The sequence below is a fragment of the Pelobates fuscus genome, chromosome 2 (assembly GCF_036172605.1).
Source record: "Pelobates fuscus isolate aPelFus1 chromosome 2, aPelFus1.pri, whole genome shotgun sequence".
NCBI classification, from domain to species: Eukaryota; Metazoa; Chordata; class Amphibia; order Anura; family Pelobatidae; genus Pelobates; species Pelobates fuscus.
Window position 1 is genome coordinate 450,163,724 of NC_086318.1, and position 18,853 is coordinate 450,182,576.

Below are 18,853 nucleotides of genomic sequence, written 5' to 3' on the forward strand. Positions count from 1 at the left end.
ACTCACGTGACCCCGGCGTTTGCATAAATCAACGACCTTTCAGCGTGCAGCGTTATACATGCTGCCGCTGGGAGGCGTGACGGATGCGAGCGGCGGAGAGGAGACGCCGCTCGCCGACAGGTAGGAGGAGGGGAGACCGCGGGCGGCGATGGACTGAGGGTGAGTGCTGCGAGTTGCGAGCAGCCTCCCCTACTAGCCGCCCGCGGACCCCTTACAGGGTTGTTTTCTGCGAGGCCTCCTAAGGACACCCATGCCCCCCATGCACGGGGTAAATGTAACAACCCCCCCAAAGAAAAAGACACCAAAAAAAAAATAACTGAACGGCAAAAAATAAATTAAAAATGGGCCAGCGTGTGGTATCGTTTGAAACAGTCTCCAATGCAGAGTCCAGGCTGCCCAGGGCAATCAGGACAGTAATATACACTGTCTTTTCTCTGCCCCCTCTTAGAACAGACCCTGCATCTTTTTTGGGGACTCTGTTTTGCCGCAGTAGGGGGGATTTTAAAAATAAAATGTGTAGCCCCAACTCTGCTCTCTCCCATCACCGCCCGGGGAGCAGGTGCATCACGGTACAAAATCCCCGAAATGATCTGGAGCTGAAACTGTAAAAATCTCAGTTGCGTCCCGGGGTTTGCTTTTTTGAACAACAAGAAAGCGTTGTGGGTTGCAATCTGCATTAGGTAGATTGCAACCTTTTTGTACCAGGCTCTTGTCTTTCGTATAACTAGGTAGGGCTGCAGCAGCTGATCTGCCAGATCAACCCCACCCATATGACGGTTATAGGCCTTGATGCACACTGGCTTCCTCGTTCTCTCAGCTCTGCCACGTACAGGGACCTCCACAGTCCCCTCAGTGTGGATGGTGGTAAGAAGGTACACATCCTTCTTGTCTCTGTACTTAACTGCCAACAGCTCCTCTTGGCGCAGAGCTGAGGTCTCCCCCCTCCGTAGCCGGGTGCGTGCAAGTTGTCCTGGGAAACCTGTGCTGTTCTTTTTAATTGTGCCGCAAGCTACTGTATCAAAACAGTACAGTAGCTTGAACAAAGGGACACTTGTATAAAAATTGTCAGTATACAAGTGGTACCCTTTGTTCATCAGGGGGAATATCAGGTCCCAGACAATCTTGCCACTGGTTCCCATATGTTCTGGGCAACCTGGAGGGTCAAGGTGGCTATCCTTTCCCTCGTACACCCGGAAGGCCTGAGTATACCCAGTCTCGCTATCACAGAGCTTATACATCTTTACACCATACCTAGAGCGCTTGGAAGGAACATACTGCTTGAATCCCAGCCTTCCCTTATACTTCATCAGGGATTCATCCACGCATATATGCCTTCCAGGTGTATAAGCCTCTGCAAACCTGGCAGCAAAGTGGGTAATCAGGGGGCGGATTTTATACAGCCTGTCAAACTGGGGATGCTCCCTAGGGGGACACAGGCTGTTGTCGCTGAAGTGCATGAAATGCAGAATCATTTCATACCTCTTCCTCGACATTCATTGGGAGTAAATGGGGGTAGAGCAGATGGGGCTACTGCTCCAGTAGGAGCGGATGGAGGGCTTCTTTATGATGCCCATCAGCATAGTCAATGCCCAGAATCTTTTAAATTCTGGCACATCGATGGGGGCCCATTGCTGCTTTGCCAAAAAAGAGTCCGGTTTTTTAGCTCGGAATTGATGGGCATATAAATTAGTTTGGGCGACAATGTTCCCCAATACATCATCGCCCAGAAACACCTCCATAAACTGCTGAGGGCTAAATCCTGTGACATCCAAATTAATGCCAGGATTTGCAGTAAAGGATGGGATGTCTGGCCTCTGGTTATGAGGCACTACCCACTCCTCAGCAGTTCTGCCAGCTGGAGCAGCACGTCTCCTTCTGGCAGGGGGACTAGCAGGCACAGATACAACATCACCTGATACATCACTAGCAGTAGACACTGTATCGAGTGATGATGTATCTGAGCACCTGGCAGGGTCAAAATCAGGGTCAGAGTCTGACATAGACGCGTCAGACTCTAGCGCAAGGGTGGCATATGACTGCTCAGCGCGGGTTGTCTTCCGTGACCCGTGTGCCATGATCACAATTGCTTTACTTAGTGACCTGTCACAAAAAAAAAAAAAAAAAAATAACCCCTGAAAAAATGAACAGACAGCAAAATAAGTGATGCTGTGCAAGAGCCTGTGATCTGTATAGTGATCACTGGCAGGGCAGGGGTTAATCGTTCTGAAAAGAGCTTTTGGGTCTCAAAAAAGATCACAAAAAAAATGAACCCCTAAAAAAAAAGGCACAAACAGCAGAAAAGATCTGCTGTGCAAGAGCCAGTGATTATAGTGATCACTGGCAAGACAGGGGTTAATGGCTCTGAAAAGAGCCTTTGGGTCTCAAGATTTTACAAATCCCTACCTATAAATACCTAAATCTCTCTAGCTAAACCACAGATCTCTCTCTCTCTCTCTCTCACACTAAAACACAAGTGAAGAGAGGGAGGCAGATCCACACTAATCAGAGAAATGGGGAACACACTTGGGATGAAATTGCTAATGGGGCAAGCTGTGATTGTATGACTCCAGCCTGCCTCTTATGATGCGGCATGCTAGGGACGCCCCCAGAAGCCCCATGATTCACTGCCTTTCGAAAAAAAAAAGGGGGGGGGGGGGGGGGGGAGTTAATATTGATCATTTTCTTTATTTTATATTTATTTTTTTATATATATTATTTTATATGCACGGAGTGCCAGGACCCCTCAAGGCACTCATCACATGCAGTACATCACTGCTATACTATCAGAGCTTCCAGACGTACCAGGTACGTCCAAGGTCATTATGGACTGTTTTCTGCCAGACGTACCTGATACGTCCGCAGTCGGGAAGGGGTTAATTGAAATAGAAAAAATTGAATATATCTGCTTGAATGCCCCTGTGGCTTCCAGTATGTTGGAATGACCACAAGGTGCTTAAAATTAGATTAAGTGAACACTGCAGAAATATTAAAAATGACTACTTGAATTATTTAGTATCCAAACTTTTTATTAAACACAATAAAGACCCAAAACTGTTAAAGTGTATAGGCATCAAGAAATGTACTATACCTTAGAGAGGCGGGGATATAAAACATATTCTTGGTAAAACAGAAATGGAATGGGTATACAAGCTACAGACCCTTATACCACATGGCCTTAATGCAGATTTTGATTTACAATTTTCTGTAATATGTTTAGAGAAACATAGAAACATAGAATGTGACGGCAGATAAGAACCATTCGGCCCATCTAGTCTGCCCAGTTTTCTAAATACTTTCATTAGTCCCTGGCCTAATCTTATAGTTAGGATAGCCTTATGCCTATCCCACGCATGCTTAAACTCCTTTACTGTGTTAACCTCTACCACTTCAGCTGGAAGGCTATTCCATGCATCCACTACCCTCTCAGTAAAGTAATACTTCCTGATATTATTTTTAAACCTTTGTCCCTCTAATTTAAGACTATGTCCTCTGGTTGTGGTAGTTTTTCTTCTTTTAAATATAGTCTCTTCCTTTACTGTGTTGATTCCCTTTATGTATTTAAATGTTTCTATCATATCCCCCCTGTCTCGTCTTTCCTCCAAGCTATACATGTTAAGATCCTTTAACCTTTCCTGGTAAGTTTTATCCTGCAATCCATGAACCAGTTTAGTAGCCCTTCTTTGAACTCTCTCTAAGGTATCAATATCCTTCTGAAGATAGGGTCTCCAGTACTGTGTACAGTACTCCAAGTGAGGTCTCACCAGTGTTCTGTACAATGGCATGAGCACTTCCCTCTTTCTACTGCTAATACCTCTCCCTATACAACCAAGCATTCTGCTAGCATTTCCTGCTGCTCTATTACATTGTCTGCCTACCTTTAAGTCATCAGAAATAATCACCCCTAAATCCCTTTCCTCAGATGTTGAGGTTAGGACTCTATCAAATATTCTGTACTCTGCCCTTGGGTTTTTACATCCAAGATGCATTATCGTGCACATTAAATGTCAGTTGCCACAACTCTGACCATTTTTCTAGTTTACCTAAATCATTTTCCATTTGGCTTATCCCTCCTGGAACATCAACCCTGTTACATATCTTAGTATCATCCGCAAAAAGACACACCTTACCATCAAGACCTTCTGCAATATCACTAATAAAAATATTAAACAGAATGGGTCCAAGTACAGATCCCTGAGGTACCCCACTGGTGACAAGCCCAAGCTTCGAATATACTCCATTGACTACAACCCTCTGTTGCCTGTCACTCAGCCACTGCCTTACCCATTCAACAATATTGGAATCCAAACTCAAAGATTGTAGTTTGTTGATAAGCCTTCTATGTGCAACAGTGTCAAAAGCCTTACTGAAATCTAGGTAAGCAATGTCTACTGCACCACCCTGATCTATAATTTTAGTTACCCAATCAAAAAAATCAATAAGATTAGTTTGGCATGATCTCCCTGAAGTAAACCCATGTTGTCTCTGATCTTGAAATCCATGTGTTTTTTAGATGTTCAACAATCCTATCCTTTAACATGGTTTCCATCACTTTCCCCACTACTGAAGTTAGGTTTACTGGCCTATAGTTGCCCGACTCCTCCCTATTACCTTTCTTGTGAATGGGCACAACATTCGCTAACTTCCAATCTTCTGGGACTACTCCTGTTATCAATGATTGGTTAAATAAATCTGTTAATGGTTTTGCTAATACACCACTAAGCTCTTTTAATAGCTTTGGGTGTATTCCATCAGGTCCCATTGACTTATTTGTCTTTACTTTTGACAGTTGAAATAGAACCTCTTCCTCTGTAAACTCACGTGTAATAAATGACTCATTTATCCTTTTTCTTAACTGAGGTCCCTTTCCTTCATTTTCATCTGTAAATACCGAACAAAAATATTCATTGAGGCAGTCATCTAGACCTTTATCCTCATCTACATACCTTCCTTCTTTTGTTTTTAATCTAACTAATCCTTGTTTTACTTTTCTTTTCTCATTTATGTATCTAAAAAAGGTTTTGTCCCCCTTTTTTACTGACTGTGCTATTTTCTCTTCTGTGTGTGATTTGGAAGCTCTTATAACTTGCTTAGCCTCTTTCTGCCTAATCTTATAGGTCATTCTGTCTTCCTCACTCTGGGTTTTTTTATAATTACTAAATGCTAACTTTTTGTTTTTTACTATTTTGGCTACATCTGTGAAGTACCACAGTGGATTCTTGAATTTTTTGCTTTTACTGACAAGCCTAATGCAATTTTCTGTTGCCTTCAGTAGTGCAACTTTTAAATAATCCCATTTCTTTTGGACTCCATTTAAATTGCTCCAGTCTGATAATGACTCCTTTACACATATTCTAATTTTGGAAAAGTCTGTTTTTCTAAAGTCTAAAACTTTTGTTTTTGTGTGGTGTGACTCAGTCACTGTTCTTATATTAAACCACACTGACTGATGATCACTGGATCCTAAACTTTCACCTACAGTAATATCTGATACCAAATCTCCATTTGTTAACACTAAATCTAGTATGGCCTCTTTACGAGTTGGCTCCTCAACGACTTGTTTTAGAGACAATCCCAGTAGGGAGTTTAGAATATGTGTGCTCCTGGCACAAGTAGCTATTTTTGTTTTCCAATTTACATCAGGAAGATTAAAGTCACCCATGATGATAACTTCCCCCTTCATTGTCATTTTAGCTATTTCTTCAACTAGTAGATTATCTAACTTTATCTTTATTAGATGTATGCATGCTTACCTCTATCACCTGCTATTTTTTTTATTGTTTTATATATTTTTATTTTACCTTGTTATATTCCCTTATTAATTATAGCCCTCACTTATATTTCTAACTATTCATATATGTAATCTTCATATATGTTATCTATCATTTGCTAAAAAAAATGCAGAAAATTGTCACATGATCACAATAAATGACTTATATTCTGTGATAGACACCTCGTTTTTACATAAAATTAAATACCCAAGTAGTACAATTACTCTGTTTACTACCTGTATATGTTTTAGCCTATTTTAAGTTGTATTTCATGATGTGTACTGTGATTGGCTGTTCTTAGTTTTGGCGCCAATTTTAATCCCTATTTAAACTCATACTGCCAGGTATTATTGTTATTCCATTTTAATAAAGCCATGAGGCGAAACACGTTTTTTAACTGTGTATTTTAACAAATATTTTTTGGTCACTTCCCTTGTGCCAACTATCTTTTTTATACACTTGAATTTTACCTGGCATTTTTAGTTGTCTCTTTTTACCCTCTTTCATGAGTGTGGACCATACCCCAGAGAAAGAAACCCACAACATATGCCATAAGCGGGATTTATACCGCTGTACGCCCTTCACACTAGAGCTAGCTATAGCTCTACTAAATGTGAGTTTATTCCTGTTTATTTTAATCTATATACATATTGGAGCGTTCATATTGCACTATTAGTTCTTTTTATCAGTTTTTTTACTTTTATATGAGTGGATTCATCCGGACAAAGACACTGAGGATATTACTCCTGTCTCAGCACTTTATTCTATATTTGAGTAAGGCTACTAGAACCGGGCATGTTCTGTAAATGAAATGATGCAAATCCTCAAACAATCCATGTTAATTCCAGGTTGTGAGGCAACAAAACACGAAAAATGCCAATGGGGGTGAATACTTTTGCAAGGCACTGTATATACCTTGTCACCCTACCTACTGCTTCCCTGCGCTATGCCCTATTAAAACTTGCATCCTAACCTGCCCTCATTTTTCTTGGCTGCTTCTTGTTCATTTAATCTGCTCTTCCTTTCTTTTGTCAGCTCCTAGTTCCCTTTGCCTGTTTCACTTCCCCTTTTTCCGCCCCGGGGTTTTCTGTGCCTGTTCCTCTTTCCCTTTGTCCAACCCTGATTCCCTTTGCCTGTTCCACTTTCCCTTTGTCCACCCCGATTCCCTTTGCCAGTTCCACTTTCCCTTTGTCCACCCCGATTCCCTTTGCCAGTTCCACTTTCCCTTTTTAATCCCTGATTCCCTTTGCCTGTTACACTTTCCCTTTGTCCACCCCGATTCCCTTTGCCAGTTCCACTTTCCCTTTGTCCACCCCGATTCCCTTTGCCAGTTCCACTTTCCCTTTTTAATCCCTGATTCCCTTTGCCTGTTACACTTTCCCTTTGTCCACCCCGATTCCCTTTGCCAGTTCCACTTTCCCTTTGTCCACCCCGATTCCCTTTGCCAGTTCCACTTTCCCTTTTTAATCCCTGATTCCCTTTGCCTGTTACACTTTCCCTTTGTACACTACGGATTCCATTTGCCTGTTCCACTTTCTCTTTGTCCACTCCTGGTTCCCTTTTGTCTGTTCCTCTTTCATATTCCAGTGGACTAGACCAGGCCCGGAGAGAAGAGGCGATCAGATAATACACTAACCCACTCAGTACAAGGATAGTAAAGCCCATCCCAACACACCTTCCACTAGTTTCATATTCAGAATAATGGTTTGGGGCTGTAGCCCACAATTCACTTTTAAGCCCTCCCATGTTAGAGGCCCAGAGGGACACTGCACTCTGTTCCCTCTGCCAGCCCTCCTATGCTCTTACCTGTCCCTGCCACTCTGAGGTGCTCAGTAAGATGACACTCTCAGGAAGCTGCTGGTCTGAGCCCAGGATCTCATTTAACTCATCCAACACAGATTTCCGTGGCACCTGGAGAAGGAAAGTAGATATGTGTGTAGAATGCTTATCTTTCAATTAAGTTCTTAGGTGTCATTTATCTTCACTGACATGAACAGATGACAACAAGTGGTAGAATCCATTTTGCATATAATACTTATATAAAAATATATATATGGCATGTAATGAAAAATATTATTATGTACTTTAAATGTATTTAATGTGTTGATATAAATATTATAAGTTTTATTCGGATTGCTTCAAGAACACTGAAATTGAGAAGCCATACCTTGGCCTATAGAGTATTACAGACTTTCATTGTATAAGGAATGGAGACCACATCTGGTTCACTTTAAGAGTGATGTTGAAGGGCTTGTTTATAGTAACCTTTGACCTAGCCTTGAAAGCCTGAATTCCTTTGAAGACTCACATTTCTACAGGCAATTATTCATTACATCATGTATATAGAAGTTCTTTGTCTCACATATCTTGCCGCCAAATATAACGTATGACTTTAATCATAGATTTCAAATGATGCTAAGTAACTCCCCTTTTTCTAAGATAGCCACTTATTTTAAAGTAAGGCAATCTTATGTATACTCCCCTCTGTAACTGAATTTTAAACCCATAAAACTGATTGTAGTTTAGAATTCGTGGCCAATACCTTTAACATCAAAAATGGATAACATCTAGAAAATTGCTCTCTGTATTGGACAAAGAATGTTAAAGACATTTGTTATTACCAGATGGATTGTTATGTTTGAATAAACATAAGTTAACTGCAAGATATTTGATTCGATTGTTATGAAAACTGATATGTGACAAACAAAGATTTCACGGAATGCCAATTTCCTACATTTAATGGTGGAGAATGCGGGCACCAACAGCACCAACAACAGCAAACTTTTGAATTAAGCCTGAATTATGACTGCTACAAGCTACAAGAAGATTACTAGAAGAAGATAAGAAAATCACTGAAGAAAAGTTGAAATTGTTCCCTGAAGAAAAAGCTTTAGTACCCGGCTTGAAACAGGAGAAACACAAGTGACTGATACAGCAGGATGGCATCCCAAAAATCCTTTATTTAAACATTCAGTTTTACTATGCGAAAATAGAGTTGCGCAGGGGAAAAATCGTTCGAACGTGGAAATGCTCAGTACTGACGGAAGAATATGACGATAATATATTGATAATATATTATAATTTTGACGATAATAATTGAGATGACAATCTGGATCCTTTTATCCATACTTTATTTATGAAGAAATAAATGTTATGACGAATTGCAGATCGAAGATGGCATTTCGGAGGATTCTCAAGAAATAACTACATATTCCAAAAAGTATTCTTCCATCAGATGATGCGCACACCTGTGGAAATCAAATACTTCAAGGGTATGTGTCTTTAACATGTCTGTAGAAGTTGCTCATATGTATATTGAAACAAATTGTATTAACTGTTTAGTTAATTATGGATTGGCAGCAAAAGACTGCTGTCAAATGTAACAGGATCTGTCTGTAAAAGAGTTAATCCTGAAAACGCTATTGTGTATTGAAATGGTTAGACAGATTAACTGGTAATGAGCAAAGCAATGTGGTTAAAAGGGAAAGAAAAAGTTGCATTACTGGCAAAAGGCTTTCTGGAAACTAAAGATTCTATAAAGGAATGGTGTCAACTTAAAAAGACCAGTAATTGTTATGTTTGTAATACATCGAAACAAAAAAAGAAATGTGTTGTTAAAAACAATTGAAAAATATATGTGTTGTTGCAAGGTCTAGTAATTTACCTAGCCCCTAGTTAAACTGTAAATCTCTTTAAAAGTGTTAAACGAAGGAAATCGCCCCCCATGGCTCTCTTTTGAGAGTGCATTGGATGCAACATTAGTTGAAACAAAAACTCAGACTCTTGGCAGTTGTTGAAAGGATTAAGTAATGTCAAGGAAATTAAGATTTTAATATAATGAAAGAAATGCTTAAGAATCAGACTGATCTGTTAGACAGAACCCTTAAACAATTTCTTACATGTCCAAGATTAGACTTTGTTACTAATTTTGACAATTTGCAAAAATTGTTAGTCTGGGGAATGTTACAGATATTTTGTGGAAAAATCTGAAAGATTTGGATTCTAGTTTGGAAGTAGAAGTTGTGTGAAAAGGGCAGAAGAGAAGAAAAGATATAGAAAAATTGGGAAATTGTGCAAGGAAAAGGGTCAGATGGATACTCTCAGATTAGCCAGATTGATTAAAAATGTGTCTAAATATGATGAGCAGAGAGGACCTTTTTACAATATGAGGGTTTTTGAAGGTGAAATGAATAAACAAAAATTTAGTGATGTGGTAGCCACCAGATGTCGTTTGATCTGGCTGCCAGTCTCATTAAGTGAATGGGTTAAAAATTAACTCATTGATGTGTTGGAGGATAAAGAATGTGAAAAGCCCAGAGTTTAGTTGCAGGAATTGTTTCCAAATATATTGCTAATGGTTGTACAGTGTGCAACTGGTTTGAATAGTTTAGAATTTTCTATTTTTGATTAATTTAAATGGAGAAAATTATGATAGACATGTTTATGCTAATTTAAGGAATAAGGCATGGAATTGATTAATGATAAAAAAGAAAAAAATAGTTTACTATGTCTAAAGAGTAACATAGGCAGAGTGTTAGTGAATATGTCTCTAGAATATCAGGGTAACCAAATGAGCTAGATTAAGAGATTTTGCTGCTATGGAAATTATGAAATCCTTGCAATTGTTAAAAAGGAAAAACACAGGAATAACTACAATGTTGCACAGACACACTTTTGTCTAGGGATACTTCAGCAGGACTGGCCCCTATTAAAAATGTGTCTAGTGAAGAAGGTAGAAGGAGAAATGAGGTTATTAATTGAATATGGTAATTTTAGAGTGAGGTTTAAGGAAAGACCACAAAATTAACAAAATTACCAGGGTACTAAAAACTATTCGGCCACACCCCAAGATAGATATTATAGGGTTTTATTAGAGTAATTCTATGGTATGCTATAATTGCAACCAATAAGGTCATGTTAGGAGATATTGTCCTAAATATGAAAAAAAAAACTTACCCAGTGAAAGGGAAAGAAATTGAATTTCCCAGACCATAAGGATCTACAGAGAGTGGCAGCTGTAAAAACAGAGCATACATCTTCAACCAACCCCCCCTCACATATCAAATTCATGTGAAGAGTGTATACTGATGTTAAGTGCCATTGAAAGAAAGGTGTCACAAATCGACAAGTAAAATCTGCCTAAACTCACCAATAAATAGGGATGTGAAACCCCTAGCTATTATCAGATCTATCATGCTGATAACGAAGTGAAGATGGGCGACCATATATTTATGGAAGACTAGAGGGAAAAATAACAGAGTTTTATTAGAAACAGGAGCAGGAATGACTCTAATAAAACACGCTTGCCTTTAAAAAAAGTTAAGTTATTAAATTTGGTTTTATGGCAAGCTTTAGGTGAGAGCAAAACAGGTTGAGTGGTTAAACCTAATAATTTAAGATAGTTTAGTCATGATATAACTGTAAAACAGAGTGAAGTGTCACCTTCTATACAACAAGATGATGAGGTTGTACCATATCTTAAAAACTAAATACCCCACAGTGTGCTCTAAGTCTAAACAAGAGTGTGGGATAGTGAATTTGCAAGTTGTAATTGTAGTTCTAGACCCCCCCTGCAGTTAAACAATATAAGATCCCAAAGAATAAGAAGAAGGTGTGAATCAGGTGATAAAAGCATTGGTATCTCAAGGAGTGTTGAGAGTGGGTAATTCCAAATGTAAGTCACCATTTGGCTAATAATCAAGCCAATGGCACTTATGGTTTAATTGTAGACACGTATGTGGTGAATAAGTAAATCTCATCAGATATCATGGCGCAAATAGATGCTAATGTTAAGTACTTTCTGTATTGGATATAGTCAATGTGTTCTTTTCTATACCATTCAATCCAGATAGCTAGTATCGCTATGCTTTTACCTTTAAAAATCATCAATATCTGTTCCAGGTGTTGCTACAGGGCTTCCACTCCTCGCCAGCTTACTTTCATAAAGCAATGGCTCAAGTATTGGAACCCCTGGGGTATGGGAATAAGATTTTGCAATATATTGATGATCTGTTAAGTTCAAACAGTAACAAGGGAAGAGCGTGAGCAGATACTGTGTGATAATTGTCAAACACTGGCACATAATGGGTTAAAACTGAACACATTCAAAGTGCAGATCTTGAAGGAAAGATTTACTTTCCTAGGAGTTAATATAGATCCAGAATGTAAAACGCCATGTACAGCAAGGGTTAAAGCATTGCAGCAATTGCCAAGGCCAATGACAGGGTATCATCTACAGAAATGTTTAAGCTTGATAAATGTTAGCAGAGAATTTATATATGATATGGAAGGGATAGCAAAACCCTTATACAATATGCAATATGCTAAAATATAAAAGATAAGATCATCTGGACAGGGGAATTTGAAAAGAGTTAAATCTGTTAAAAGATGCTCTCACACAAGCGCCTGTGCTAGCTGCTCCCATTGAAACAGTACCATATATTGTTCAATGTTACGCAGGTGTCTCTTCATTAATAGCAGTTTAATGCAAAGGTAGCATGAATCTTTACGAATGCTGGGATATTTTTCTAAAATTATGTATCCAGTGGAAAGAGGAATGTTTTCCTATGTAAAACAGCTCATGGCTGTATGATGGGCTTTAGAAGCAATACAACACAAGGCAGGATTTGGACAGATAAATTTACAAACCCCCCAAATATCTAAAACTGTTACAAAATTGTTCTGAGTTAGGAGTATATAGCCAGAGGGTAGCTCATTGAATATTGAAGTTACAAAATAAACCACCCAGGGTAGAAACCAGTAAAAGCTATGTTATTCCTGATTTGATGTCAGAAGGAAATGGAAATATAATGCAGATCTCCTTTTGATAAACAAATAGTACAAGGGATTTCTAGTTTGTATGTGGAGGAACAAGATTTTATGTTGATGGATTACATCACACAGGTTATGTCATATATGACGATTAAACAAAAGAATTGCAAAGATAGACTGCCAGGCCATATGGCTGCTCAGAAAGCGGAGTTAGAGTCTGTAAAGAAAGTTCTAGAAATAACAGTATATGACCCAGTGAATGTAATCAGTGACAGCAGTTATGTAGTTAAAGCTTTAACACTTCACCTCCCAATATGGAGAAAAGAGGAATGGTAGATTCTCAGGATAAAGCTTTAAAACATGCAGGTATTCTGGCAGAACTGTTTAATTATGAAAAAGAAAAAAAAGGGTTTAACTTGTTGTTGTGAAACAGACTTGTAGATCAGGAATCAAAGGAAACTTTGTTTGAGGAGTTGTAATACTTGGAAAATCTAATGAGTGCAACTGTTAGTAAAAAGACAAATAACAAATACCCTATAAGATCAGATAGAGAATGGAAGGATGTAGCTTTCAGTATAAAAAGAATGGATCTAGATACTGAAACTGGCATGTACAGGGTTAAACACAATGAAACACAAACATTTGTACCTAGTGGCTTATTACAAGAGCTGATTGTATTCAATCATCGTACACAGGGCATTTGGGTACAGGACAACTATTTAAGGTCCTGCAAAATAAATTGTATCATCCTAATTTAAAACAAAAAGTGTATAAATATATTGCAGAAGTGTCTCATATGTGCTCAATTAATCCAAGACCTAAATACAAGAAACCAAAATTGCAGAGAGTTCCTTTGGCAAAAAGCACATGGTACTCTATAAATTAAAATGAATAAAATAAAATAGAAATAAAAATGCTTTAAGATAAGAGTAATTGGTTAACATATTTACCAGGAGTATTAATGTCTATTCCTGCAAATCCAAACTCAAGTGTCACCGCATGAGTTAGTGACATGTCGAACTATGTAATCACTTTCCCTAATAAACCTTTTGTTCCAAGTTACAGCAGAACATGCTGAATAGTTAAAAGTATTACAGGAACATCTATTGTTAGAATTGAAGTTTGCTACTTCAAATGTCGTCCCTTATGGTAAACTATGTGTTAAAGTTGTACAGCGCTACGGCATCTGATGGCGCTATATATGTAAAAATAAATTAAATACATATAAAGAAGTAACACAGGGAAATTATGCAGATATGTTTAAGCCAGGTTATAAGGCAATGGTAAATCATTTAAAACACCAGGTCTATGAAAAGCAAGTTGGGAAGGTCCTTATGGTCCTTATGTTAGTCTAAGAATAAAAATTAGAACAAACTGTGTTACAGGTTTAAAAAGCAAACATTGGTACAAAGTGTAATAAATCAATTCTTGTGTCTAGTGATCAATGTAAAAGAAATGTACTAAGGTATAAGAAATTTACTAATGTATAAGAAATTTACTAATGTATAAGAATAGTAAACTGCCATCTGTTTTTCATTACAGAACCAATACTGTTTTACATGGACAAAAACCTGTATGATTTTAAATAAAAGGACAAATTGTTTGGACTTTCAAAGGACATTATGGACTTTCAAAGAGACTGTGCTTGTGGATTCGATTGGAGAGGACAATATTTCATGGACTAAATCAAACCGATTGTGTTTTCTGGTTAATATAAACTGTATACAATTACACAGCATAATAACTATGATACCGTTATTATTAATGTTAGGTAAAATCAATGCCCAAGGTAAATTAATGAATTAGTGAAAAATGTAAAAGTAATTGTAACAAGAAGGTTGTTCTTAGGAGTTCAGAAATGAAAGGGTTAAAATGACTTGCTTCTCCCTCTTGGAGTGTAAAAAGCAATACAGACAACTGGAAATGGCTGTGTTAAAAGGCCTTTCCTTGTAAACTGATACTTAGAGACCAATATCAGAGAACAACATTAAAATCCCATAAGTAATTGGTATAAGTTATTATGATGCAATATTTTAAAATTCATTCAAATAAAGCATCAAAGAGGGGCTTGAAAAATATTATTATGTACTTTAAATGTATTTAATGTGTTGATATAAATATTATAAGTTTTATTCGGATTGCTTCAAGAACACTGAAATTGAGAAGCCATACCTTGGCCTATAGAGTATTACAGACTTTCATTGTATAAGGAATGGAGACCACATCTGGTTCACTTTAAGAGTGATGTTGAAGGGCTTGTTTATAGTAACCTTTGACCTAGCCTTGAAAGCCTGAATTCCTTTGAAGACTCACATTTCTACAGGCAATTATTCATTACATCATGTATATAGAAGTTCTTTGTCTCACATATCTTGCCGCCAAATATAACGTATGACTTTAATCATAGATTTCAAATGATGCTAAGTAACTCCCCTTTTTCTAAGATAGCCACTTATTTTAAAGTAAGGCAATCTTATGTATACTCCCCTCTGTAACTGAATTTTAAACCCATAAAACTGATTGTAGTTTAGAATTCGTGGCCAATACCTTTAACATCAAAAATGGATAACATCTAGAAAATTGCTCTCTGTATTGGACAAAGAATGTTAAAGACATTTGTTATTACCAGATGGATTGTTATGTTTGAATAAACATAAGTTAACTGCAAGATATTTGATTCGATTGTTATGAAAACTGATATGTGACAAACAAAGATTTCACGGAATGCCAATTTCCTACATGTAAGAGGAGAGCTACCAAAATATCAGCTGTTCACCATCAACCTTCGAAGAAGCTGTAAACCTGCTCAACTACAATTTTACCACGACAGGAGGCTTCATATTTTGCATAATCTTTCTTTACTAACTCCATAGCAGCAAAGAAAAGTAATGATAAAACTGAGAACCAATCACAAACAAGCATAGGTTATACGAGGCATGTCTCACTGCAGCGATTCCTCTTTCTTTGCTGCTCCATCACATGATAAGTACAGAGTTGTGGTTATCCTCTCTCGGTCTTCTATTCTCTTTAGTTTCTCTCACTTTTGACTGTTTGGACAATTGTTCTATCTATGCAATTAATTCTTCCTGTGTTTCCCACCCTTAGGTGGCTACTGCTGTCTCACTTCTGAGGCCTTCCCTCTTCCTACCTTGTTTTCCTTGGGTTCCCCTCTTCTGGGGTCTCCAGGGCTTTTCTGTTGGCCTTGGGCTTCAGTCTGTGGAGGACCCTGCTTTCCTGTCTGCGTGCTTCCACCCTTCCCACGCCATCGCACTGGGTTTTTCTTTCCTTCCTGTTCGACGGTCTCGCTGCCAAACTTACCAGTTCGGAACCCGAATGCCCACTCGCGTACGAAGGCCTGTTTCCAGGCGTTTGTGCACGGTTGACGAACGACCAAGGCGTTCAGCTAGTTAGCCGCGATTGCCTTACTTCCAGGCGCTCGCGGTCGGCTTCATTCTCACGTACAAACGCCAGGCATTTCTAGGCATTCAGTGATTTTTGTTTTGTCCTGCTTCTCAGGTTAGGCTCACGAATGCCCTCCACTCACGTAGTTCAGGAAGGTGCTTACCTTCCCGTAATTTCGCAGGCGAGCTATCGGCGGCCATTTTGGTTTCACCAGTTGAACGAAACACTGCTGAGACTCATCCTGCTACCCTGTCAGACATTACTCCTCATTCCAGACAGTACTTCTACACTCCCTTCAGTGGATATCAGTGGGACCAGGTCCAGGTTAGTGCGATGCACTCAGTGTTGGTTCAGTTCAGTTGGGTCTATCCCTTATTCTGGCTTCTGTGCTGCTGATTTCAAAAACCTTCTCCATCTGCTTATACCGGCCGTGAATATACAGGTTAACCTACACCTGTTTCCATACCACCCCCCTGGTCCCCAGGCCTCTCCTAACCTCCGTGCCAACACAATACCTGCCCTCACGCTCTAATCCACCAGGTGAGCCCAGAGTGAGTTTAGCAAGTGATCATGGAAGGGACACAGACTACATGACTTGCAGGCCATGATCACTTCAGTAGTAGTTGCCTCTACGGAGAAGGCTTTTCCCAAAACGTTCCCCACGGAACATGATGCCGCCAAGCCCTTTTCCAAAAGCAAACATTACGTGGCAGACTCAGAGGACTCTGATTCCTCCAGGGACTGCTCACATCCACCTAAATGCCATTGGAAAGGTGAGACCACCAAAGCCAAAAAAATCAAAAGGCAGAGCCCCTGCCAAGCACGAGCAGACCGCGACCCGTACTGCCCACAGGCCTACACAGGTTTCCTTCTTGGAAGAAGACGCAGGACCAGCTCAGGCACTTTCTGTGCTGGATGAATGACAGGCAGCGGCCTCCATTCTAGAGGAGAGTGAATGGGACTCTGAGCCTAAATCTGACACAGGGTTTCAAGCAATGTCTACGGACCCACCACAGGAGGGCTTTGAGGTCTTTCTGGACCCTTCTGGACTCCGGATGTTCGTCCCCAGGAACATCAGACATCCCCGTTCCGAAGAATGGACTCCCCCTGAGAACCTTGCAAAATTGATGCACTTCTGGCTCAGAAAACCCTTAGACAAGGAGGGGCGGAAATGCACAAGGGTTGAGTGCCCTCGCCCCATACTACCCGACAAGGTGGCTCACACACCCGACTTCGATCTGCTTATGATTACTTTCATGTCCCGTAGGGGTAGGGACCCATGTAAAGGGCTGGAGCACGGATTCAAAGGGGCACAGAATAAACACCTGGACTCCATCGGACCTCTGGCAAGAGTGATGGATCTGGCGGATGATGCTTATAAACAGGCAGATAGTTTTACCCCAGATACGGTGCGTGAGTGGGCACGTGACACCCGAGAGTGGGCACAACGCTGCTTCTGCTTTATCGGGAATACTAATGTGGCTCTCTCATCCGAGAGACGCCGAGCAGCACTATACTGTATCGACGACAAGCTCGCGGAACTGGGAGATAAAGAGCTCAGACCCCTGGCACAGGGTAAACTATTTGGAGAGCCCTTTCTCAAAGAGCTCAACAATAGGGTCAAAATCTTCACATCAGTCAACAAAGCTCAATCATCCGTGCGGAAAGCATTCCACAGAACCAACACCAGGAGTGGTATTGGCAGGATTGGTCACAAAAGGGGCGGTGCCATCAGCCGTTTCTGGCCATCGGGCCCCCGCACCACCAGGACACAGTCTTTCTACCCAGATACGGCTGGTCGCCAAAGATTCCATTACTGCAGGGGATCAGACTGTGGTTACCATTTTACACTACCTCTAATTATTTCCCAGATCGCATTTCTCATTTTTTTCAGAACTGGGCAGACCTCTCCACGGAGGCATGGATCCTACAAACCGTGCAAGGCTACCGCATAGAATTTGAGACAACACTGGTCCAACGATTCACACCACGCCCGCTTCACATAATGTAGGCGGACGCTCGTCTGATCGACGCCGAACATCGGGATCTGTGTACCAAGGTCGCTATTCAACCAGTTTCTTCAGCACCATCTTGCTAGTCAGGAAGAAGACTGGGAAAATTCACCCAGTCATCAACCTCAGGAACCTAAACGCCTGCGTACTATACAGACACTTCAAAATGGAAGGCATACAGCTTCTCAGGAATCTGCTTTCGAGAGAACGACTGGTTCACCCGTCTGGACCTCATGGACGCTTACCTGACTATCCCGGGCCATGAGCAGAGCCGCTCCTTCCTCTGTTTCCACTGGTACGAAACAGCTTGGCAGTTCACCTGCCTCCTGTTCGGCCTCAGCTCGGCTCCTTGGTGCTTTACCAAAATGCTGAAACCAGTGGTGGTGCACCTTCGGGCACACGGCGTAAGATGTATAATTTACCTCAACGACATCTTGATCTTCGACAGAGACAAGGGGAGTCACACCAATTATACCGTACACCTCCTGGATTCTCTAGGCTTTGTGATCAACCGCGCCAAGTCAGCGCTGGATCCGGCACAATCTGTACAATTTCTGGGCTTAAAAATAGACTTCAGGTCTTGGTTTGAAGAGACCTTTGCCTTCCAGCCACAAAGGTAGCCTCCATCCCCAGGGAAATACGAAAAGATCTTCAAATTCAGTTAATACCTTTTCGCCTACTGGCACGCATAGTAGGTCTTCTGTCCTCGTCCATCCATGCTATTTTCCCAAGTCCCCTGCACTACAGGGTCATGATGCCTCATGACAAAGTTTTAATGACAAAACCCAACCAGTCCCGATGCATTGGTGGCTGATATTCGGTAGTCAACCGAACTTCGTATTAGAATCGAACAACAGACAATCAGGTTGGGGAGCGAGGGTCGGCGACACCTCCACAGGA

At 40.3% G+C, this 18,853-nt stretch overlaps 1 protein-coding gene across 2 annotated transcripts in view; it reads right to left on the reverse strand.

Moving 5' to 3' along the window:
• LOC134587654 (phosphofurin acidic cluster sorting protein 2-like) overlaps nucleotides 1-18,853 on the reverse strand; it is a 319,708-nt gene that overhangs the window by 124,776 nt on the left and 176,079 nt on the right. For both annotated transcript variants that reach the window (XM_063444208.1, XM_063444209.1), the window contains exon 15: nucleotides 7,575-7,679. In XM_063444208.1, the coding sequence (XP_063300278.1) occupies nucleotides 7,575-7,679 (105 nt within the window). The remainder of the gene's footprint in view (nucleotides 1-7,574; nucleotides 7,680-18,853) is intronic.